At 42.2% G+C, this 25585-nt stretch overlaps 2 protein-coding genes across 2 annotated transcripts in view; one reads left to right on the forward strand and one right to left on the reverse strand.

The window, feature by feature from the left end:
• The window catches only part of TMEM38B (transmembrane protein 38B), a 127877-nt gene that overhangs the window by 22183 nt on the left and 80109 nt on the right, over window positions 1-25585 (forward strand). The window lies entirely within an intron of this gene.
• LOC142651480 (beta-1,4-galactosyltransferase galt-1-like) lies at window positions 10648-11910 on the reverse strand. The gene has a single exon (XM_075826252.1). It carries the CDS (start codon window positions 11908-11910, stop codon window positions 10648-10650), a length of 1263 nt encoding a protein of 420 aa, XP_075682367.1.

A 25585-nucleotide genomic window follows, 5' to 3' on the forward strand; every position in this document is an offset into this window, starting at 1 on the left:
GGGTCCCAGCAGTGGGACTCCCAGCGATCTCACATGTAGCCCCTATCCTGTGGATAGGGGATAAATGTGTTTTATGGCAAACCCTTTTAACTAGTTAAATTCCGTGGTCAATAGCGACCGTGGCATTTATAGGGGTTTTTCTATGAAGGACATTTGACATATTCACAGGATATGTCTTAAATGTCAGATAGATTCAGGACCCGCACCTATCTCTAGAATGGGGCCCCCTAAACCCTGTTCTAGCTTTCTGTGCTCTCCCGGCCACTTGATTGCATGTGGAGTTACTGAAACAGCGTAACTCGCGGAGCTATGCTGTTTCCGTAACTCCCATAGAACTGAACAGTAGTTACGGAAACAGCATAGTTCGAATGCTACGCTGCTTCCGTAACTGACATTTACTACTATGGAATTTACGGAAACAGCGTACTCCACATGTAACCAAGTAGCCGCTGGTTCAAGTCCCCTAGGGGAACTAATAAAATGTGTAAAAAAAACAAACAAATGTTAGATAAATTTTAACCCCTTAACGACCGCCCACAGTCTTTTGACATCAGGCGGTTCAGGTACTCAGTCTACAACTATAAACTACTTTCTTTTTAGGGTACGCTGTTAGACGGCATGTACGCTGTTAGACGGCGTAGGGTGCTGTTCTGGGCTTGGGTTTACGGTTTGTGTTAGGCGTAGGGTTTAGGTTTGAAAAAAAAAAAATTAAAAAAGAACTATGTTCTTAGTTGATTAGTTGATAAAAAAAATTAAACCGCTCGTTCCATTTATTATTTGCGGTTTAGACTGTATTATCATTATCGCTGCCAGAAGATACAGCGTTGAGGAAGCCTATCAGATGCTATGCTCAGATACGGATTCTGCATCTGAAGTTGAGCTTTTACTTGAAAGCGACAGCAAAAGTGTCGCTTCAAGGGATTCTACGGATATGAGACCCAGTACCAGTGATATGGGAGACGGTGCAGTTGCCACAACGTCCGTTCAAAGTGCAGCCCCTGAAATTGCACAACCCCACCAAACCGATTTAGTGTGGGAACCCACAAGTTTATTTTCTCCCACCATAACTGACTTTATTGCTACTCCTGGCATAAATCCCAATGGCAGTAATTTTTCACCACTAAATTATTTAAATATTTTTATTACGGACCAAGTTTTGGAACATTTTGTGCATGAAACAAATTTGTATGCCAGGCAGTGCAAATAAGCCTTCGTCACCTTATGCCAGGTTGTGGAATCCCACAAATGAAATGGAAATAAAAAAAAATTCTGGGCCTCACCCTTAACATGGGAATTATAAAAAAAAAACCTCTATTAGGTCATATTGGGCATCAAGCCCTATATATGCCACCCCCATTTTTTTCTGGCTTTGTCACACAGCAGGTATGCGATTTCTCCACTTTAGTGACAACCTACAAGCACCCCCTTCCAGCGGCAGAAGCAGTGACCGGCTGTATAAATTAAGGCCTTTGCTAAATTTTCTTAATTCTTCCTTTTTAAGAGCATATACCCCTGAACAAAATTTAGCAGTGGATGAATCGCTAATGAATTTCAAAGGGCGTGTCTCGTTCCGCCAATTCATACCCTCAAAAAGTGCAAAATACGGGGTAAAGATCTACAAGTTATGTGAAAGCACTACTGGCTACACATGTGCATTTAAGATCTACGAGGGTAAAGACATTGAATTTAATCCACCAGGGTGCCCTCCAAATATTGGTACCACTGGTAAGATTGTGTGGGATTTAATTGGCCCTTTCCTACACAAGGGGTATCATGTATACACAGACAATTTTTATACCAGTGTGCCATTGTTTAGCGCCCTTCATTGTGCCAACACCGGAGCCTGTGGCACAATACGCAGGAATCGCAAAGGTTTCCCACGTCAACTTGTGGATAAAAAACTACGAAAGGGGAAGTCATGCACTTTTCAAATTGAGAAGATGCTGGCTTTAAAATTTCGTGACCGCAAGGACGTCTACATGATCAGCACTATCCATACAAGTGCAACAGCAACTGTTAGAGAACGTGGGGCCTCTGCAGAGACAAAAGCCTGTGTGTGTCATCAACTATGAGGCTGGGTTCACACAACCTATTTTCAGACGTAAACGAGGCGTATTATGCCTCGTTTTACGTCTGAAAATAGGGCTCCTATACGTTGGCAAACATCTGTCCATTCATTTGAATGGGTTTGCCGACGTACTGTGCAGACGACCTGTCATTTACGTGTCGTCGTTTGACAGCTGTCAAACGACGACGCGTAAATGGACTGCCTCGGCAAAGAAGTGCAAGACACTTCTTTGCCACGTAATTTGAGCTGTTCATTGAACTCAATGAAGCAGAGCTGAAGATTTACGAGAGTCTCAGACGGCTCGCAAAATGCGAGGAGGAGCATTTGTGTGAAACGAGGCAGCTGTTAAGTCTGTCTTTTCACACGTAAATGCCTCTCATCGTGTGAACATACCCTGAGGCTGGGTTCACACGACCTATTTTCAGACGTAAACGAGGCGTATTGTGCTTCGTTTTACGTCTGAAAATACGGCTCCAATATGTCGGCAAACATCTGCCCATTCATTTGAATGGGTTTGCCGACGTACTGTGCCGACAACCTGTCATTTACGCGTCGTCGTTTGACAGCTGTCAAGCGCCGACTCGTAAAATTACTACCTCGGCAAAGAAGTGCAGGACACTTCTTTGAAACTTAATTTGAGCCGTTCTTCATTGAATTCAATGAAGAACAGCTCAAATGATCAGCCGTCAGACTCCTCGCATAATACGAGGAGGAGCTTTTACGTCTGAAACGACGCAGCTGTTTTCTCCTGAAAACAGTGTCTTTTTAGACGTAAAAGCCACTTCTCATGTGCACATACCCTTACAAATTCATGGGTGGGGTAGATTTGTGCGACCAGATGTTACAACCTTATCTGGTTAAAAGGAAAACCAGAACGTGGTATAAGAAAGTGGCAATATACCTCATCCAGGTTGCGATGCACAATGCATTTGTCCTGTACAAAAAATCAGCGGGCAGGGCTACATTCTTTGAATTTCAGGAGAAAGTGATTGAAGATCTCCTATTTCAATCTGCAGACCAGAGAGTAGTCCATGAGTCAGAGGATGTACGCCGACTTGTTGAAAAAACATTTTTTACACCCCATCCCTTCAACACCTAACCAAAAATACCCCAAAAAACGGTGTCGGGTCTGCAGCAAAGACAGCGAAGTGAGTCAAGATATTATTGTTCCGCTTGTCCTTCCAACCCTGGTCTATGCATAAGTCCCTGTTTTGAAATCTATCATACCGTCGCACATTACAAATTTTTTTTTTTTTGTGAGCTATAAAAGTTAAAATGCAGGATTTATTTAGGATTTTATTTTTCTGTACACTTTTTTTTTTCTTTTAGGGAAGCAGCTTCGCTGTATATTTAGGAGATGCCAAAATTTAGGGTTCTTTTTAGAGATTTCTTTTTTTTATCACTTTTTTTTTGGGAGGGAGGGAAATATAAATTTCTAGATTGAGTCATTTTGGGATATAACCCAGTTATATAAAGTGGAATAAGGCCCTGAAATTCATTCAAGATAAAATTGTGCCCTGAAAGCTTTTTATTTCCTTTTCCGTTATGACTATGTCCTGCCATAAATATCTGTTACTCACTGGGGAAATGGCATAATTTTTTCTTTTTATTCTGAGGATTTCTAATAAGCGAGCTGTTCCTCATCAATACACTATGGGCTTTATTACGGTTTTGTTCGGGTTTTTGGTGGACCTTTTACACCCGACAATACTTCTAGAAATAGCGACATTAATTTGGGGAGTAGTGGTCCTTTACTGTATCTATACATACGGTGTGGGACACTGCCCCTTTATATATTCTACAGGTGATTGGTTGTTTTGTGCACATGGCGGTTCCTACCTTGCCGGGCAGGGGCTTGTTATGGTGTACCGCGTCACTTGGCACATTCGTCCCTAATACAGGGATTGATGGAGCTAAAGAGACATTGTATGACCAGTCACTTTGAATAATAAAGTCATTACAGCCCTACAAATTTTCTTTCATCCTGTGAACATGCTCTAGTTTTCCACATAGCTGGATACATTCTTCCTCCTTTTTTTGGGATATATTGCCTTTTTCCGCCAACAGTTTAATAAATTTTCCCACTCTAACTTACTATATATCAGAGCGGGTTGATATACATAATGTCTATGGACTGACAAGATTGCAGGACAGCTGCTTTCTTGGCACGACCTAGTCATAGGGTGTAGAAACTGTTAGGGACATATATTTCTCAATCTAGAAATGTAGAATCCTCCCCTTTTCAACAAAAAGTTATAAAAACATGAAATCCACTTCACTTCTCCTTCTGTTTGTCCCCCAATGAGGAGTATTCGGCATATTTCTATACTAACACCTACAATAGTAATAACTTTAAGGCGTAGTTCACCAGTTGGATGCACTTTGTGATAAAAATGAACTATTTGAGGAAAAAAAATAAGTGTAATGGGGCTTGAAACATTTTCAAGCAAAATGTGTGTCCCGAAAGCCTCCGGGAGCTCCCTTCCTTTTGGGTCCTGCCGTGTGTCCAGGAAACACATTAGGGCCATACTGGGGATATTTTTGAACACAGGAGAAACATTTTCTGGTGCATTTCCTTATTCTCATGTCGTCCTGTACAAAAAATCTGACCTTTTTATAATGACACATTTGTGAAAAAAAATTAAAATTACATTTTCTTTCCACTTGCTTTGCATTAATTCCTGCGAAAACTGTGGGGTCAAAATACTTAGTACACACCTAGATGAATACCTTAAGGGGTCTAGTTTTCTAAATGGGGTAGTTTATGGGAAGTTTCTATTGTTCTGGTAGTTCAAACTCTCCAGATATACAGTGGGGCCTAAAACATTTAAGCAAAATAGGAGTCCTGAAAGCCTCCGGGTGCTCCCTCCCTTTCGAGCCCTGCCGTGTGTCCAGGCAACGCATTAGTCACAATGTGGGCATTTTTGAAAACAGGATGATAGATTTTTGGGGTGTGTTTTCTTCATTCTCATGGTCGCTTTACAAAGAAATCTGTCTTCAAAGTGATACTTTTATGAAAAATGAATTTTTTTTTTTTACTCCTGCTTTGCATGAATTCTTACAAAAAAACTGTGGGGTCAAAATAGTTACAACTCCCCTTAATAAATACCTTAAGGGGTGTAGTTTTAAAAATGGGGTCACTTGTGGGGGTTTCCACCATTCTGACACCTATGAGCCTCTGAGAACCTGGCTTGGTGCAGGAAAACCAAATGTACTTCAAAATGTATAAAATTATTACTAAATTTGCAAAAATTTTTTTTTCAAAAGTGCTGCCAAAAGAGTAAAGAGATCGAAATATACATTTAATAAAAATAAAAAAATTGTACAGCATGTACATATGTGACATATTGCAGTTAAAAATAGGGAAAAATAATTTGTACAAAATTTTACATGTTTATTTAATTTCCGCAAATCGTATCAGTCTACTTTTACCACTAAAATAAAGTACAACATGTGACGAAAAACAATGTCAGAATTACTTAGATGTTCAAAACTTTCAGTTATTCTCTGATAGTCAGACATACCAGATTTAACAAATCTGGCTTGGTCATTAAGGGGTTAAGGAGTGTAAGTAAAAAAAACAAAAACCTTTTCCCATTTTTTTTTTTTCCCCAAGCACAATGTAAAAAATAAAATCCGGTATCACTGCGTACGTAAAACTCCGATCTATTACACTATACCATTATTTAACTCGTACGATGAGTTTAAAAATGTAAAAAGTGAACAAAAAAAATCGTATGTACCAATAAAACTACAGCTCGTCCCGCAAAAAATGAGCGGTGTGAGGGCTTAATCGATTAAAAAAAAAATCTAAAAACGTTGGCTCTCAATGTGGTGAAACAGAATAAATTATTTAACAAATAATTTTTTCCCTATTTTCTGTTGTCTATAACCTGGGTGCGTCTAATGGTCCGGTGCGTCTTATAGTCCGAAAAACACGGTATTTTTCATACATGAAGTCACATTTCTCACTATACCCCTAAATTTATTCCTTAAGGGGTCTTCATTGTACTGGTACTTCAGGGGCTTTGCAAATGTGACATTACCTGAAAAACTCATAAAATCAAGACCCTTAAAACCATATGTGCTCCTTCATTTCAGAGGACTGTGTTTGAGTCGAGAGGCGCACTAGGGCTACATATGGGATATTTCTACAAACTGCAGAAGGGCACTAAATATTAGTTTGTATTGCTGTTACAGTAAAAAAATAAAATAAAATGGAATATGTAAAAAAAAGTTAAACTTTGATACGTCCCACCCCATTTTGCTTTATCTTCTGTAGAACACCTAAAAGGGTTAACCGTTTAACTACAGTTTCTAAAATGGGGGGGGGGGGTTCTATTTTATAGGCCCCTCCAATGTCACCTCAGAACTGAATTAGTCCCTAAAAATAAAAAGCTTTGGAAATTCTTAAAATTGCTGCTAAAGTTCTAAGCCCAACGTCTTAAAAAAAAAAAAAGCTTAATAAAAATAAGTGATGGCAACATAAAGTAGACCTATGGAACAGTGTCATCACAAATAATTTTTTTATATGTTAAAGATGTTAGTGCTTTAATAAAAACGTTTATTTTCATTTGTGTGTTTGTGTTTTACTGTTTCTTATTTTTACACTTTTTCTTCCCTATGGGGGCTGCCATTTTTTGTTCCATTTCTGTGTGTGTCGATTAACGACACACACAGACATGGAATACGGCAGCCACAGTCCCATAGGGACTGCGAACGGCTCCCGTCCCATTGACTGCCGTGTACGGCGTCTGTGTGGGAACTGCGCATGCGCCGCTCCCACACAGTCCTATTCGAAATTGGCGCCGTCCGGCGCCATTTTCCTGTGGACCGGAAGTCGCGGCCGGACAGTAATATTACTACTTCCGGTCGCGGCTTCCGGACTTGTGCACATGGAACAGCGGCAGCAAAGGGAGCGGACGGGCCGGAGGGAGCCGCGGCGGCAGGAGCAGGTAAGAGATTTCAATGTATGTTAGTGTTTGTGTGTGATTACTACTGTATGTAAACCTACTACACTGTGGGTTACCTCAAAAAATGGCGACACACAGTGTAGGAGGTTAAACCTTTCAAACCCCTCGTTTATCTCGGCACTAGCCAGGATAAAGGAGGGGGGGATGCTGAGAGCTCACTAGAGCGAGGGCTTTTAACCCAATGTTGCAATGCTGCAATTTTGGGAACTAGCTCCATCTAGTGACCAAAAATGGGTAGTATTATAAATTAGAAAAAATTTATAATATTTCCTGACTCGCGAAAAAAATAAAAAAAATTTGAACAATGTTTAATCACCCACACACTAAATGTTTAATTTTTTTAAAAAAAACATGTTTTTCTGGCAACACATTCCCTTTAAGTGGTACGACTGTTTCAAAAGCAGAGAACTACGGAAGTTGTATTGAGATTAACATTAATGCAAGGTAACTCAGTCGCAGCCTATTTAGTCATGGATTTTTGTGTTGAGATTTAGCCAGTATGTACGTGTGCCATAATCACACTTGTGTGCCTGGGTAAACCTATTGTGATATAGGGCAATATCGCATATAATGCATTCCTATGAAGTTGCCTGACATCTTGTGTGTACATGCAATGTCATGCATCCGCAAGATGGTGAGCAAATCTTTTTAACTGTTGGATTTTTTGCGATAATCACAGAATAGAATACCCTGCTTACTACGAATGAGATCTTATTCTAGGTCACTGTGAAGCCGTGGCCTTTTCAAGTAATGGGGAAAAAAAGATTGGCAACCAAGGTCGCACCAAAGTTGTTGCATAGCCCAATTGATTACAAACTTTATTTTATTGGTAAATTCTGTTTGACAAACTGACTAGTGTCAACCAATGTTTGTGCAACAACGGCAGCCACAATAAAACAGAAAAAAATTCTATAATACCCCCTTAATTTACAGACTACTACTCTGAGACTGGGTTCACACACAGTGTAAAAGGAACACTGGGAGCCGGCCTAAAAATCTGCACCGTAATCTGGGTTACAGATATCTGCAAATTTGACTTTGCATAGCAGTGAAGGAAGTCTTCAACAGATGGGGCATGCTGTGGGTTTAAAAATCTGCATCATGCCTAGTGTTAACGACGGATTACTTGTTGCAGAATTTCCGTGGGGAGTTCCCCCACTGAAATTCCGCAAAAAACATACTTGGGCAGATTTACTCCTTTTTAGTAATAACATTTAAATTTTAGACCGCGTAAACTTAGACCAGGCAGTCAGAAAATGTGCCAAATTTATCAGTGGCGCATGCTGTATGAGTTCTCTTAGTTCTACCCCATATTAGCTTTGTTGCTGGCACATTTTTGGCGCATCGTGTCACTTTAAACTACACCCCCGTTCCTACTAAGCCACCCTGCTTGTGTTGAGAAAAAAGTTAAGAAACGTGACGCCTATTTGTTGAAACGGAGTGCAGACAATTCCATGTAGTCTACTGTATAGGCATATAAATTGGTATGTTATTAGGCACTACTGAAGGCAGAGACAAGGATTGGAATGACAGATTATGGTGTTTTCCTCACTTGTCTTAAAGAGGCTCTGTCACCAGATTTTGCAACCCCTATCTGCTATTGCCACAGATAGGCGCTGCAATGTAGATTACAGTAACGTTTTTAGTTTTAAAAAAACGAGCATTTTTGGCCAAGTTATGACCATTTTTGTAGTTATGCAAATGAGGCTTGCAAAAGTCCAAGTGGGTGTGTTTAAAAGTAAAAGTCCAAGTCGGCGTGTATTATGTGCGTACATCGGGGCGTTTTTAATACTTTTACTAGCTGGGCGCTCTGATGAGAAGTATCATCCACTTCTCTTCAGAACGCCCAGCTTCTGCCAGATCACGCTGTGACGTCACTCACAGGTCCTGCATCGTGTCAGACGAGCGAGGACACATCGGCACCAGAGGCTTCAGTTGATTCTGCAGCAGCATCAGCGTTTGCAGGTAAGTAGCTACATGGACTTACCTGCTAACGCCGTTGCTGCTGCAGAATCATCTGTAGCCTCTGGTGCTGATGTCCTCGCTCGTCTGACACGATGCAGGACCTGTGAGTGACGTCACAGCGTGATCTCTCGAGAACACGCTGTGTCTGCACTGCCAGAAGCTGGGCGTTCTGAAGAGAAGTGGATGATACTTCTCATCAGAGCGCCCAGCTAGTAAAAGTATTAAAAACGCCCCGATGTACGCACATAATACACGCCCACTTGGACTTTTACTTTTAAACACACCCACTTGGACTTTTGCAAGCCTCATTTGCATAACTACAAAAATGGTCATAACTTGGCCAAAAATGCTTGTTTTTTAAAAATAAAAACGTTACTGTAATCTACATTGCAGCGCCTATCTGCTGCAATAGCAGATAGGGGCTGCAAAATCTGGTGACAGAGCCTCTTTAAAGCGGTTGTCCAATTAGTTTTTTTTATACCGATGACTTATCTACAGGACCCCGCACCGATCGGCTGCCTCCTGCCGCTGGAAGCTATTCAGGGGTCTATGCCAGAAGCAGAAGGCTCAGACCACAGTATTAGGCCTCACTCTCACGAGCGTGGCGTTCTTGCGCACCACTTAACAGCTCCGTGGGGCATCAGCATATGATGCGTGGCTGCGTGCTTTTCGCGCAGCCGCCATCATTGACACTCCACTTGGATGTTTGTAAACAGAAAAGCCCGTGGTGCTTTTCTGTTTACATTCATCCTTTTGACAGCTGTTGCGCGAATCACGCAGTTCGCACGGAAGTGCTTCCGTGCGGCATGCATGGTTTTCACGCACCCATTGACTTCAATGGGTGCGTGATCCGCGCAAAACGCCAAAAGAACGGACATGTCGTGACTTTTTTTCAGCGGACTCACGCTGAGTAAAAATCACTGACATGTCTGCACGGCCCCATAGACTAATATAGGTCCGTGTAACGCGCGTGCAAATCACGCACGTTGCACGGACGTTTTTCCCGTTCGTCTGAATAAGGCCTTATTGGCAGTGTGCAGCTCTGCTCCTAAAGTAAACAGGAGTTGCAGTAACTTGGCACTGCCGCTATACAATGGTCAGAGCCTTTTGCCTCCAGCACCGACCTCTGTCCCCTATCAATTATCTGACCTATTCTCTGGTTAGGTAATCCGTATAAAAAGACAGCACCTAAACTGGACAACCCCTTTAAAACACAACGGTAAAGAGTCACAGTAAAGTACTATCTTGAAGACCGGAAAACAAACTAGCAGGCATATTGAGAACTCTGTATTCTAAAAAAAATACTTTATTAATATCAAAATGCTACAAACTGGAATATTTTAAAAAGTGAGTGATATTGCAGAAGGTGCCAATATGTCATGTTTCTCTAAGGCCTTATTCACACGACCAGGTTCAGTCCGTGATATACGGTCCGCATGTCTGCCACGTTTCCCGGACCGAACACAGTTCAGGGAGCCGGGCTCCTAGCATCCTAGTTCTGTATTACACAGAGTCACTGCCTCCCCGCGGAAATACTGTGTTGCTAGGAGGCCGGTTCCCTGAACGGTGTTCGGTCTGGGAAGCTCGCCCTACGCTCGTGTGAATCAGGCCTTAATCTGTACACGTTCCCTTGAACCCAAGCTAGTCCTGTGGGAAAAGTTTCTGAACAACCATATCCACTTTAGGCACTAGGGACATATTGTATCTTAAAATTATTTCATCTTTGATCAGGTCCTTCTCTGGAATACTCTGGTTTCTTTTATTCTTACAGTGAAATAGAATAGCATCTCTGCCTGAAACATCTGCAGAATATCCTTCACCCTTTAGAACGTAGTGGATTGTGGTCTGAGTAATCTTTAACGGATTTACAATCATTTTCCGTGGCTTCATAGACATGTAGTCACCAGGTTCTCGATAGAAATGTTGAAGAATATTAATCCCAGGGATTTGATTCCAGGGGTTGAATCCAGGTTCTTTAACAGATGATGGAAAAACATGATTTTCAAAGCGAAAAACACTTGTGTTTGGATATTGTTTTTGGAGACTCTTCATTAAAGATGTCCAGTCCCAATATTTTACTGGAAGAATAATCTCATCAATGTCATTTAGGAGAACAAACTCACTTTTGTACATGTTTCTATACAAACAATCATTTAAAGCTGCAACTTGTCCATAGTAGCCAATGTCACTGTTAAGTCCTTCCACGTATTTCCATTTTGTCGAAGTTCGAAGAAATCGGTCTATTGGCCACTGTATTACATCTACCACACCTTCCTGAATGTAATGTCTCAAAACCTTATCCACCTTGTCATGGCAACTGTTATTGTAGATTGTGACTTTAGAAGCTCCTAGTAACTTATACATTTCAATTGCCTGAATCACCTGCAAAACATTATTATACTTTCCATAAAAGGAGGAGATACAAACGCTAAAGTTGTCAGAAAAGGAGCCCACGTGATCTTTTTGAATCTGAAACACTGGGACTTGATTTAGGTTTTTTGAGCGGTTTGTATGGACAGACATGTAGACATATTCACATTCAGGCGGGCTTTCACATAGGAGGTTAACGGTCACGAAAGGGAATCCAAAGGTTTCCCTAAGAACATCAATTTTTGCCTTAACTTGTAAGTGCCCATTTTGCTTACAATAGAACAAGCAGTAAAGGTCCTCCACTGTTATATGGGTTATAGCAATTATTCTTATTAAATTGGATTGTCTTGGATCATAATATGGAGAGATGATGAAGGTTTTGTTGTCCTCTAATGATATGAAGGGGCCGATGACCGTGTTCGGAACATTGGAGCTGAATGCAGAATCTTGAGTTGGTTGTAGATATATTAGCAAGACGAAAATGCACAGAAATAAGTTGCATGCGATGAATAGATGTTTTAATGTGCAAGGCATGTTTTCAGGAGAATAGACTGGAACAAGAAAATAGTCAGTTTAAAGAAATGGAAATATACATTGATATGGTAATAATTTAGCAAAATTGTTAATCTCCAAATATTTGGTACATAACAATTTGCTTCAATTTGAGAGAAGATTAAGTGTTTACAACCTAAGGGCTTATTCAGACGAACGTATAATACGTCCGTGCAACGCGCATGATTTTCACGCGCCTCGCACAGACCTGTTAGTCAACGGGGCTGTTCAGACGGTCAGTGATTGTCACGCAGCGTGTCCGCTGCATAAAACTCACGACGTCCTATATTTGCCCGTTTTTCACGCATCACGCACCGATTGAAGTCAACCGCGCATGGCACATGGAAGCACTTCCGTGTGCCGCACGTGATGCGCGCTACAGTAGTCAAAACTATGAATGAAAACAGAAAAGCAGCACATGCTTTTCTGTTTACAAACATACAGAGTGTCATAATGATGGCGGCTGTGCGAAAATCACGCAGCCACGCATCATATGCTGCTGACACACGGAGCTTTTATGGACCTTTTACGCACGCATAACGCTGCTTTTTTGCGCACGAAACGCACACGTTCGTGTGAATCTGGCCTAAGAATATTACTCATCACAAGTGCATACACACTATAGAGGCAGCTGCATGGGGCCCTTGGAGACAGGGAGCCCAGCCTTGGCTGGTGTAATTTGCTCTGCGATTGGGTGTGAGACTTCCATCTACTGTACCCGGCACTAGCTAGCATAAAGGAGGGGGGGATTCTGAGAGCTCACTAGAGCGAGGGATTTTTTCCCAATTTTGCAGCATAAAGCAATGTGGTTGCTTTACCACATGCAATGCTGCAATTTTGGGAATTGCTCCATCTAGTGACCAGCAATGGGAAATATTATAAATTAGAATCCAATTGAATCCAATTTATAATATTTCCTGACTCGTGAAAAAAAAAATAAAATTAGAACAATGTTTAATCACCCACACACTAATTGTTTAAAAAAAACAACATTTTTTTGCTAACACCACATTCCCTTTAAATACAAATAAACGTATACTTTTGGAAAAGTACTGAAAAGCCTAGTAGACTACACTTTTCAGGACATGGGGGGGGGAATAAAAATTACAACGTAAGCAAACAAAGCTTAAGCACAAACACTATTCGGGCATCCGTCCTGACCATAGAAATGGTGCACGTCAGACGCAGAGTAAAAGTTAGGTGAACTTAGCCTTATTTGGCCCTGATGTAAACCACCGATGGTAAATATTGCAAAAGGGATATGGATAGGAAAAGGGCAAGGAGTGTTGAGGCTTATTTAGACGAACGTGTAATACATCCGTGCAACGCACGTGATTTTCACGCGCCTCGCACGGACCTATGTTAGTCAATGGGGCCGTGCAGACTGTCCGTGAGTTTCATGCGTGTGTCCGCTGCGTTAAACTCACGACATGTCCGTTGTGTGCGTTCGCATCACGCACCCATTGAAGTCAATGGGTGCGTGAAAATCACGCGCAGCACATGGATGCACTTCCGCGTGATTCGCGCAGCAGTAAAAACTATGAATGAAAACAGAAAAGCACCACGTGATTTTCAGTTTACAAACATACAAATAGTTTCAATGATGGCGGCTGCTCGAAAATCACGCAGCCACGCATCATATGAGGGTGACACGGAGCTGTTAAGTACCTTTTGCGCCCGCAAAAACGCCATGTTTTTTTGCACGCGCAAAAGGCACACGCTCGTGTAAATCCGGCCTAAGGATCAATAGAGCCCCAATTAAACAAGACCTGCTGTAGTGAGTATAGGTTACCCAACAGGGATAGGGTGAACTGTCTCTTATTTAGAACACCCTATATTTGGTGTCAAATCCCATTTAACATTTCTAAACCATAGTTAAGATTATGCTTAGTTGGTGTTGTGATACAGTTAAATTGGAAAAAGGAGGGAAAGGTGGATTAACTGATCTGAAGATATGCAGTGAAGTGCTCCCAAAGACAAATAGTAGGGTTATTAAGGTGTTGCCGTTTGGAGCACAGCACAGCAAGGCATCTACTACTAACAGATTAATTGCTCTGAGTTAGGCCTTATTTACACGAGCATAGTTCACGTCCGTGATTCGCGCGTGAAAATCACGTGTGTCGCACGGACCTATGTTACTCAATGGGGCCGTTCACAGTCCGTGATTCTCACACACCGTATATCCGCTGCGTAAAACTCACTACTTGTCCTATACTTGGTCGTTTTTCGCGCATCACGCACACATTGAAGTCAATGGGTGCGTGAAAATCGCGCACTGCACAAGGAAGCACTTCCGTGTGCCGTGCGTGATTCGCTCTACAGTTAAATAAATGACGGTAAAACTATTCCATATGCGCGAAAATCACGCAGCCACGCACCACATACTGATGACTCACGGAACTGCAACGCACAAAACGCTGCGTTTTTTTGCGCGCGCAAACCGCACACGTTCGTGTGAATAAGGCCTTAGGCTTCGTTCACCTGCGTTGTATTTGTTTTAGCAGATCCGTTTAAATAAAATAAAAAATAAAAAAACATGGCAGACTGAATGCAACGGAAGGTAAAATGTTTGATGGATCAGTTTACCGGCTCCGTCAAAAAAGACTTCACTTTGTGTTTGTCATCTATACTTTTTTTTTTTTTTTTTTGAACGGGTCCGTTTTTATCTTTCCATCTTTCTTGCTTTCATTTTAAAGAGGCTCTGTCACCAGATTTTGCAACCCCTATCTGCTATTGCAGCAGATAGGCGCTGCAATGTAGATTACAGTAACGTTTTTATTTTTAAAAAACGAGCCTTTTTGGCCAAGTTATGACCATTTTTGTATTTATGCAAATGAGGCTTGCAAAAGTCCAAGTGGGTGTGTATTATGTGTGTTACATCGGGGTGTGTTTACTTCTTTTACTAGCTGGGCGTTGTGTATAGAAGTATCATCCACTTCTCTACACAACGCCCAGCTTCTGGCAGTGCAGACACACAGCGTGTTCTCGAGAGATCACGCTGTGACGTCACTCACTTCCTGCCCCAGGTCCTGCATCGTGTCGGCCACATCGGCACCAGAGGCTACAGTTGATTCTGCAGCAGCATCAGCGTTTGCAGGTAAGTAGCTACATCGACTTACCTGCAAACACCGATGCTGTTGCAGAATCAACTGTAGCCTCTGGTGCCGATGTGTCCTTGCTCGTCCGACACGATGCAGGACCTGGGGCAGGAAGTGAGTGACGTCACAGCGTGATCTCTCGAGAACACGCTGTGTGTCTGCACTGCCAGAAGCTGGGCGTTCTGAAGAGAAGTGGATGATTCTTCTCGTCAGAACGCCCAGCTAGTAAAAGTAGTAAAAACGCCCGATGTACGCACATAATACACGCCCACTTGGACTTTTACTGTAAACACGCCCAGTTGGACTTTTGCAAGCCTCATTTGCATAAATACAAAAATGGTCATAACTTGGCCAAAAATGCTCGTTTTTTAAAAATAAAAACGTTACTGTAATCTACATTGCAGCGCCTATCTGCTGCAACAGCAGATAGGGGTTGCAAAATCTGGTGACAGAGCCTCTTTAAGGGCCTGTTCACATCAGCGTTGGCTTTCCGTTCAGGGGTTGTTAGAGGTTTCCATCGTGGAACCCCTCAACGGAAAGTCAAGCGAGAACTTTAGCTTCCGTTTGCATCACCATTGACCTCAATGGTGACGGAAACTTTGCTAATGGGTTCAGTTTGTCACGGTTCCGGCAGGCTTCAGTTTGTGACTGAATCAATAGCGCAGTCAATACACTATCAACAGAGCCAGACACGACAGGGCAACTCCAACAGGGTTTATTGTGTCCAATGTTAACAGAACAAGTAGCCTTCAATGCAGGAACAACACATTCCACAAAATCAGGCAATCACAGGAAAATCCTCAGGGCTGGCCTCAGCTCAGTAAAGTCTACATTCAGGAGATCTCCATCCTCCCCAGGACAAGCCCTTATATACCGCTCAAGGGGGAGGAACATCTTATCTTGGCAGTTTCTAGTCACCATCATTTGTTATAATTACTTTAGTTTGTATTTCTACTGTCTGTATGTGAGTTCTGTCTTTTGTACTATTATGTGTATTGCCCAGCTATTGTCTGCCACAGCCGGGATGAGGACGCAATGGGGAAGATAATTGGATCCGCTAGGTCTGCTGGTTTGCACTCTAGCTGAGTGATGATGGTGCCTCCTGATGATCCCCTGTGGAGACTGGACAATGAGGACACTTTGTCTTGTGGACTCCATCTCTGATTCATCTGATTGTCCATAGGCTGGAGACTACCTGTGGTACCGGATTATGCACCATCACAGGGCTATTCACACGGCAGATTTTAATTTTTTTGACAGCCCGTCAAAAAATTCGCTCTCTCCTCACAATGCGAAGTGCATGTGAGGAGGAGGGTATTTTTTTTGCTCCTTGTAGGAGCGGAATTTCCAGCCACAGCGTTGCCGAAGCTGTGGCTGAGGATTCCGCTCCAGGAGAAGTCCCTAACTTCACTGTCTATATATGGGCAAGAACTTCTCTTAGCAGGGTCCCCTACTTCTGAAACTCATTCCCCGGCACTGTAGCCAGTGTTTCTGCTCCAGGAGAAGTCCCTGACTCCACTGTCCATATATGGACACAGTGACGTCAGGGACTTCTGAAGCGGAATCCCCGGCGCTGTGGCCGGGTAATCAGATCCAGGAGAAGCCCCTGACTTCACTCTATATGGACATTGTAGTCAGGGACTTCTCCTGGAATGGTCCCCTACAGTGGTGCTATCTACAGGAAGGTAGGGGGTGCCATCTATGGGGGTGCTATGTAAAAGAGGGCTGTGGCATTACCTACTGGGGGACTGTGTGGCATTACCTACCGGGGGGCCGTAACAGTATCTACAGAGGGCAGTGTGTGGCAAAAATAAAACCTTATAAATGAAATTCATCAGTTTTAAAACGGACAAGGAAAAAAAAAAAAAAAAATGCAAAACGGGTTAAAATCCGCCATTAAAAACGGAGACTCGGCCCAGAACAGAAACTGCTTGGATGCAAAACTGCCGAGAAAAACTGACCAACGGCCGTTTTTTACAGTAGATACCCTGACCCTGTTGTGTGAATAAAGAGCCTAACTATATCACAACACCAACTAAGAATAATATTTAATATTGTTTAGAAATATTTGTTAAATGGGATTTGATGTCCAATATAGGGTGTTCTAAATAAATAGACTGTTCACCATATCCCTGTTGGGTAACATATGCCCACTACAGCAGGTTGTGTTTAATTGGAGATCTATTGATCCCAACGCTTCTTGCCCTTTTCCGATCCAGATTACCTTTTCCAACCTTATTTTAGCTCTTCACTAAAACATAATAAAAAAAAAAAGTAATGTACAGTGACTTTTTTCCTTTAGGCCGGATTCACACGAACGTGATTTGCGTCCGTGCAGCCCGCATGGTTTTCACGCGGCTCGCGCAGACCAATACAAGTCTATGGGGCAGTGCAGACTGTCCGTGAGTTTTGCGCAGCGTGAGTCCGCTGTGTAAAACTCACGACATGTTCTATATTTCGGCGTTTTTCGCGCATCACGCACCCATTGAAGTCAATGGGTGCGTGAAAATCACGTGCACCACACGGAAGCACTTTCGTGGGACGCGTGTGACTCGCGCAACAGCAGTAAAAGAATGAATGTAAACAGAAGAGCACCACGTGCTTTTCTGTTTACAAACATCCAAACGGAGTGTCATAATGATGGCGGCTGCGCGAAAATCACGCAGCCGCGCATCCATATGAACAGGACACACGAAGCTGCTGCCGCACGCGCAAAACGCAGCGTTTTGTGCGCGTGCTAAACGCTCACGTTCATCTGAATCCGCCCTTAATTGTATTCACCAAAACAGCCATATTATTTATAGGGGTTGTACAGGATCAGAAAAGCATGGCTACTTTTTTTCAGAAACTGTACCACACCTGTCTTTGGGTTGTCTCTGAAATCGAAACTCCGCTCCCTTCAAGGGAATGGAGTTGTACTGCAGTACCATATACAACTTATGGAGAGGTAGGGCACTGTTTTTAGAGAAACTATGGTTTTTGGCTTAATCCTGGACAACCCCTTTTTAAATATATGGATACTAACATTCTGCTAGCTGTGTAACACAGAATAGAAAATGCTCTGGAAAAGAATTCAAATTCAGATGGTAACTAGTGAAAGTCTTCAGTAGTCTGTACAGAGGGGAAATGGCAACAAAAAATAAAGGACTAAAGTGGAAATAAAGAATGGGGTAAAGTGCAGCTTGTGGACTTAGGCCTTCATAAACACACGAGCGTCTCACATTTGCGGCACAAAAAACTATTTTTTTTCATCCATTTGTGTGGAACTTTCTAAATACTTTACTTTGAGATACAGCTGCTTTGTATCCTGTATGCAGAGCAGCTGTATCCAGTGCGGAGACCTGAATCAGTCAGGTCCGCGGGACTGACTTGTTCAGTGTATCTCGGACACGCAGGATCCATCTTTTATCGATCACGTGTAAGTTAACGGCTCAATCCTGCCTCACTGAACTAGTCAGTGCCACTAACCGGACGACAGATTCAGATTGCAGCGCTAGATACCACGCCTCTGCATGCAGGATACAAAGCAGCTGTATCTCAGTTAAAATTTAACAAGTAATTTGAGTTGCACCAATCACACTTGAAAACAATTTTTTAACTCCTTCCCGACCGCCCACTGTCTTTTGACGTCAGGCGGTGCGGGTGCTTAGTCTACAGAGACTTCTTTTGGCGTCGCTGCAGATGAAGCTGATGAGCGCTCGTGTGAGCGCTCATCCTCTAAGCAGGAGCTGTAACTAACCGCTCCTGATCCTAGAGCAGCCTCCTGAACACAGCTGGGGTCGGCAAACATTCGGACCCCAGCTGTTTAACTCTTAGATTACCGCGGTCCGTGACCACGGCAAGATCAAAGGGAATTCCCCTCTTTGATCGCATCACCGGGATTCCAGTGATGCGATCAAACAATGGGGAATCCCTCTGCAGTCAGCTCTGCGGACCTACAAAGAACCCCAGGGCTGTCTGTTCCGTTTGCCTGCTGTTCGGGCAAACTATGTGCTGCCATATCAGCAGCCTGTGTCATAGTGACACAGTGTAATGTATTAGCATACAGGAGTATGCTAATACATTACAAGTAAATAAAGTTACAAATAAAGTTATCACTTGATGGGATTAAAAAAAAAAAAAAACAAATAAATAAAGTCCCAAAAAGAGTCTTTATTTTGCATTAAATACATTTTATTGCCCCTACACTAAATAAAAACAAAAAACCTACACATATTAGGTATCTACACGATCGTAATAACCTGAAGAATTAATCGAATGGGTTATTTAGCGTGAAACGTGAACGGGATAAAAAAACAATTCCAAGAACCGCTTTTTCCTATATTTACGGCGTGGAAAAAAAATATGTTTTACCCCCAAACTGTGGGAAAAAAAAAAAAATACTATTTCTCTCGCATAAAACAAGGCCTCATACAGCCATGTCAATGAAAAAAATAAAAACGTTATGGCTGCTGAAACGCAGAGGCAAAAACTGAAAAATGGAGCTGGTCATTTAGGTCTTTTCAGGCCCGGTCATTGAGGGGTTAAAATAAGTCTCAAAAAGGTGTAAATTTCAGTTTAAGAAAACGCAGAAAAAAAAAAGTGCTTGCAGAGGGGAAAAACTGACACTGCAACTACACAGACCCAACATGGACATATGGATAAAAACGGTCAGTTTTTTGTAGACACAAAACGGACACGCTCGTGTGAAGAAGACCTTAGGATAGGTTTTTTACAAGTATAACGAGGGTAAAGGAATGACTGGAAAAGTGTCGCATGGACCAAAAGTTTATTTTCCTTAAAAAAACAATTGGAACACAAAAAAGCCTATCAAGAGAATGTTAACCTGAAAATTCCACAGAAGATGGAAATACAACATTGTCTTGTAATGAAACGGTTTGTTCCTGATGCGAAACAAGCAGTCCATGTGGAGTTTTACCATAACATGCATCTAACCTCTTACCTGGCTTGCCAAAGTTCTAACCATGTCCACCCTCTTACTAGGTTAGGCGCAATAAATACAATTTATATGGTCTAAAGTGTAAAATGACTGACAGTTATGGGATTTATATAGAGATGTGCACACAGACATTTATAAACACTACAGAGACACTTATTTCTATTAACAACAAATACAATATATTAGGATTCCTTACATTATACTTGCCATACGTGGCCACTCCACACACTGTCTCCACCAAGTAAGTCCCCCAGTATGTACCTCCAAGTAAATCCCTCCCTAAGCCATGTTTTGTGTGTTTTTATAACCCTTTGGCAGCTAAACCTGTCTACTCCCCTCCCCCTCCTGCTTGGAGACACCCAGTCTCTCACCTTTTTCATTATCAAGGAAACTTTAGATGATTAGATCGGGCTCCCCCTTCATAGAATATGCAAGGGAAGAGTGATGGTGCCAAAACCTCATAAACCAGTTTGGGCATACTATTGTATCTGAAATAACCTTGGATTTACACATTGTAAACTAAAAGGTGGAGACAAATTGTTCAACCTGCTATTTAGCATCTGTAAGAGATACCTGGGTTACGCAAAGAGCTTTTGATGTGAGAATCCGTGTAAATGAGCATTTTTCATACCAATGAAGTTCACTCCATTCAGATACAACCAAACTCTTGATTCTTCATCTTCAGTTCACATAAATGAAAAACTTCCATAAAATATAATACTATAAGGCTTTCATTGTTCTAAGGTCCATATTTCTTACAGTAGGAGTAAAGCCCTGTTCACATAGCGTGTATTTACACGTCCTATATCTTTTGAGCGCAGTGTTAATATGCCATGTGTGTGCCGTAGTCTCAATCTAGATTAATATTTTCGCATTTTACATGAGCCAGCCACGTATTTGTTTGGTTTGTTGTACGTGTATAACCATGTGTAGATTCCCATTTATTGCACTAACTAAACCCATATGGGAAAACTCTTCACACTTATTAGATCTAGTAGGAAATAATGGTTAGGCCTTACTCAGACGAGCGTTGTATACGTCTGTGCTGTCCGTTAAAAATACGGTCAGCACACGGGCCTATGCGATTCAATGGGGCTATTCAGACGTCCATGATTTCATGCAGCGCGTTTCCATTGCGTGAAACTCACTGCATGGCCTATACTGGTCCACTTTTGCGGACCACGTCGCCCATTGAAGTCTATGGGTGCGTGAAAATCGGACGTCATCCGAAATGTTGTAGAAAAAATTAATAAAAAAATGTACACGGACATAAAAAGCTGATGCCACACGGAACGAACACTGGTGGCACACGCAACTGAAATACCTTAAATATGGTCCTTTTTTTGCGGACGCACAACGGACACGCTCGCCTGAATCTGACCTTACACACCCTTTTAAACAAGTTATGCTAACCTAATTTAATGTGGCTTGTTTGGTCAGTTTGTACTTGGTAGTTTTAAATGCTTATGAAATATCTGTGCTATTGTCCATATCTTTGATCTATTAACCCCTTAGGGTAAGCTCACACAGGGCAGACACGCTGCATAAAGGTACACAGCGTATCCGCCCTGACAACCACTGGGAATTCTTTTTTTTTTCTCTTCCTCTCCTGTTCTCCACAGCAGACATTCCGGCTGAAAAAAACCCAAAACACCACGATTTGGTGCGGTCTTTCAGGCCGGAATGTTCGCTGTGGATAATCGGAGAGGGAAAAAAAAAACGTGCATACTTACCTTCTGACGTCCTGCAGATGGCCTCCAAGGATGACGTTTTATCCCATGTGACCGCTGCAGTCTGTGACTGACTGCTGCGGTCACATGGGATGAAACTTCATCCCAGGAGGCTGGCCTGGACGAAGAAACACTGAAGAAAAAAAAAAATCTTACTTACCCAGAATTCTGAGTTGCGATTATTTTGACAGAAGAGCCGCTTTTCCGCGACAAAAATCGCAACATCTGTAGCCCGGCCTTGAAGGATGACGTTTCATCCCATGTGACCGCTGCAGCCTGCAGAATTCTGGGTAAGTATAAGATTTTTATTTTTTTTTCTCAGTTGCGTTTTTTGCATGGGAATCGCTGCTTTTCCGCTGCCAAAAACGCAACATCTGATACTTGTTGCGGGTTTTACCTCCCATTGAATTCAATAGGGAGAGCCAACAACAAAAAAGCAGCGATTACGCAAATACAATTGACATGCTGCGGATTAAAAAAACCGCACCACAGGTACATTTCTGACCGTTTTTCTGCTCATCATTTATGCAGCGTGTGGATGAGAATTGTTCAAATCTCATCCACTGCCGCTACTGTATTATGCTGCGGATTTTCCGCAACTAATTACGTGTGAACTCGACCTGATGGACTTGGGCAAGTTTTTAGTTTTTTCTGTTTCTTTTTTTCCTCCCTGCCTTCAAATAGCCATAACCGTTTTATTTTTCTGTCAACATAGCCGTGTGAGGTTTGTTTTTTTTGGGGGGGACAAGTTGTAGTTTTTCATGGTACCGTTTATTGTACCACGTAATGTACTAGGAAACAAAGTTGTGTGGGGTCAAATGGGCAAAAAACAGGTTGTTTTTTTGTGGAGTTTTCTATTTTACGGCATCTATCAGGCGGTAAAAACGACATGTTCACATTTTATGAGTTGACACGATTATGGCGATACCAAATTTTTAAAATATTTTTTTTCACCTTATTCTGGGAGCCATAACTTTTTTGTCTATTTTTCCGTCGATTTGAGCAATGTGAGGGTTTATTTTTTGTGGGGTGAGCTGTGGTCTTATTGTTGGTACAATTTTGGGGTACATGCAACTTTTTGATCACTCCATTTTTTTTTTTGGAGAGCGAAGGTGACCAAAAAAACAGGAATTTGGGTGTTTTTTTTTTTTTCTTATTAGTCTTCTTAGGGGACTTTGAACCAGCGATTGTATTGATATTGATACTAATGTATTGCAGTATATCGCTATACTGACAGTCTCCTTTGAAGGCCAGAGGCAGGTCTTCATAGGAGTTCAAAGATGGCACACCTGGGGGACTTCATTAGGCTGCCATGACTACAATCGGCACCCTGCGATTTACGTCACGGGGGCATATCAGAGGGGACCGCCCCTTGATTCTAATGTTTAAATGCTGCGGTTGCGAATGGCTGCGGCATCTTAGGCTGGGTTCACACGAGCATGTTACGTCCGTAATGGACTGAACGTATTTCGGCCGCAAGTCCCGGACCGAACACACTGCAGGGAGCCGGGCTCCTAGCATCATAGTTATGTACGACGCTAGGAGTCCCTGCCTCTCCGTGGAACTACTGTCCTGTACTGAAAACATGATTACAGTACGGGACAGTTCTCTTCTCTCCGCTGTCAGAGCGGGCTGTGGCTGTGTATTACAGCCGTTGCCCCGCTCTCGATTGCGCGCTGATACGGCTGTCACACAGGACGAGAAAGCTCGTCCTAATGCGCGAAGTGCCCGCCGTCAAGGACGAACATTCTCGTCCTGTGTCGGCAACAGGTTAATGGGATTAAAAAAAGTAATTATTTTGCATAAAATATATTTTATTGCCCCTACACTAAATAAAAAACAAAAACCTACACAAATTAGGTATCTAAACGAGCGCTGCCAGTGCCTCTATTCTGTACACAGCGCTCATTCAGCACCGTGTACGACGCTAGGAGTCCCTGCCTCTGTGGAACTACTGTCCCGTACTGAAAACATGATTACAGTTCGGGACAGTTGTCCTGCAGAGAGGCAGGGACTCCTAGCATCGTACATAACTATGATGCTAGGAGCCCGGCTCCCTGCAGTGTGTTCGGTCCGGGACTTGCGGCCGAAATACGCTCCGTCCATTACGGACGTAACATGCTCGTGTGAACCCAGCCTAAGGGGTTAAATCTGTGGAATCCAAGTGATGTTTGATTCCTCTTGTTGCAGTAAGGTGTCGGCTGTATTACACAGCCGTCACCTGCTCAGTATGGAGCGAGCTTAGCCTGTGAGCCCGCTCCATATTTCCCCTTAATGGCTGCTGTGTACGTGGCATATTGTTAAGGAGTTAAAGAAATACTAACTTTTAAATTGCTTATTACACCAGGGTTGCTAATATTTTCTTCTTTTTTTAAATAATATATATATATATATATATCAAGACTATTATAATATCAAAATAAAAATATTAAAAGGGTGAAAAAGAAAAATATGAAATCTAAAAAAATAAGAATAAAAACTGGGAGGAGGAAAAAATAGAAATATCATATAGAGAACATTGCATCCGCATAGGAAGTATCGGTATTCCTTATCTACCGCACTACATCTAATAGTGTTAATGTAAAGTAACCACATGTAGATGGTAATCTATACAATACATCCTTTCGGATACAAAACTCAGTGAATTTTGCTCTAGCTTCAAGGGAAAACTACAAGAAATGTGTTTTTACAGTGAATTTCTTGCTAATATGTTCGGCAAGAATTTGTAACAATATTTCAATATTCTCTTTAATGGCATTGCATCCTTTTCTTTTTCGGGGGTTTTAATTGTATGGTCTTCTAGCATTGTGCCTTTTGTTTACATCATTGACCAGATAATTACCATTGAAATTCTAGTAATTTATCCCCATTGCACCAGCAGAGGCAGCTGTAATGGCAATTAACCCCTTAGTGACCAACAGTACGCCTTTTTACGTTCCTCACTAATGGGCTTTAGGCTAATGCGACGCCTTTTAACGTGATCGCATTAGCCTAAAGTAGCGCCGAAATTAATGATCGGGGCTCCGTTCTCTCAGCTACCGGAGGTAGCTGAGAGTTCGGGGCAACGACCAGAGACCATAACGAGTGGTCTCTGGTCACGTGATCGCCGTGAATCGCTATTTCACGGCGTTCACGCTAAACCGGCGGATAATCGCCATTTCTCTCTCCTCTCATGGAATAACTCCTTAGAGAGGAGAGAGAACGGGTAAATAGTGCGCCCCCCCCCCCGTCCGATTCCCCTTCATGTCCGATCCCCCCCCCACGGTCCGATTTCCCCCCCCCCCCCCCCCAAAATGGCGCCCGAGTGCGCTTTGCATAACTTACCTGTGTCGTCATCTGGCACAGCAACAATCGGGGACCGTTGTGACTGGTCCCTGATCAGGTGATCTCTGTGATAAAACCTATCACAGAGATCACTGACAGTTATTTTCAAAACACAGCCAGGACATGGGCTGTGTTTCTCTCTCCTCCCATTGTAGTTGTTCTGAGAGGAGAGAGAAATCAGTCTAAGTCCTGTGCTGTGAAGAAAGAAAAAAAGTGATAAAAAATCATCGTTACATATACATACATATATATATATATAATATATCAAATCTATATTAGCGTCAGCGCTAGATTAGCGTCAGCGCTAGTTTAGCGTTAGTGCTAGTTTAGCGTTAGTTCTAGTTTAGCGTTAGTGCTAGTTTACCGTTAGTTTAGCGTTACTTTAGGGTTAGGGCTAGTTTAGCGTTCGTGTTTAGGGCCGTTTAGAATTAATTTTACGTCTGTTATATAAAAATAAAAAAAAAATATATATAAAAAAAAAAAATAATTTGTGTCGTTTTTAGGATTTTAGGTTTACTTTAGGGTTAGGACTTATAGGGCATATATATATATATATATATATATAT

This window comes from Rhinoderma darwinii, chromosome 1 (genome assembly GCF_050947455.1).
Source record: "Rhinoderma darwinii isolate aRhiDar2 chromosome 1, aRhiDar2.hap1, whole genome shotgun sequence".
NCBI classification, from domain to species: domain Eukaryota; kingdom Metazoa; phylum Chordata; class Amphibia; order Anura; family Rhinodermatidae; genus Rhinoderma; species Rhinoderma darwinii.

Excerpts from the sequence above, each read along its gene's own strand:
- LOC142651480 (XM_075826252.1), bottom strand. The coding sequence starts at position 11,910 with ATGCCTTGCACATTAAAACATCTATTCATCGCATGCAACTTATTTCTG.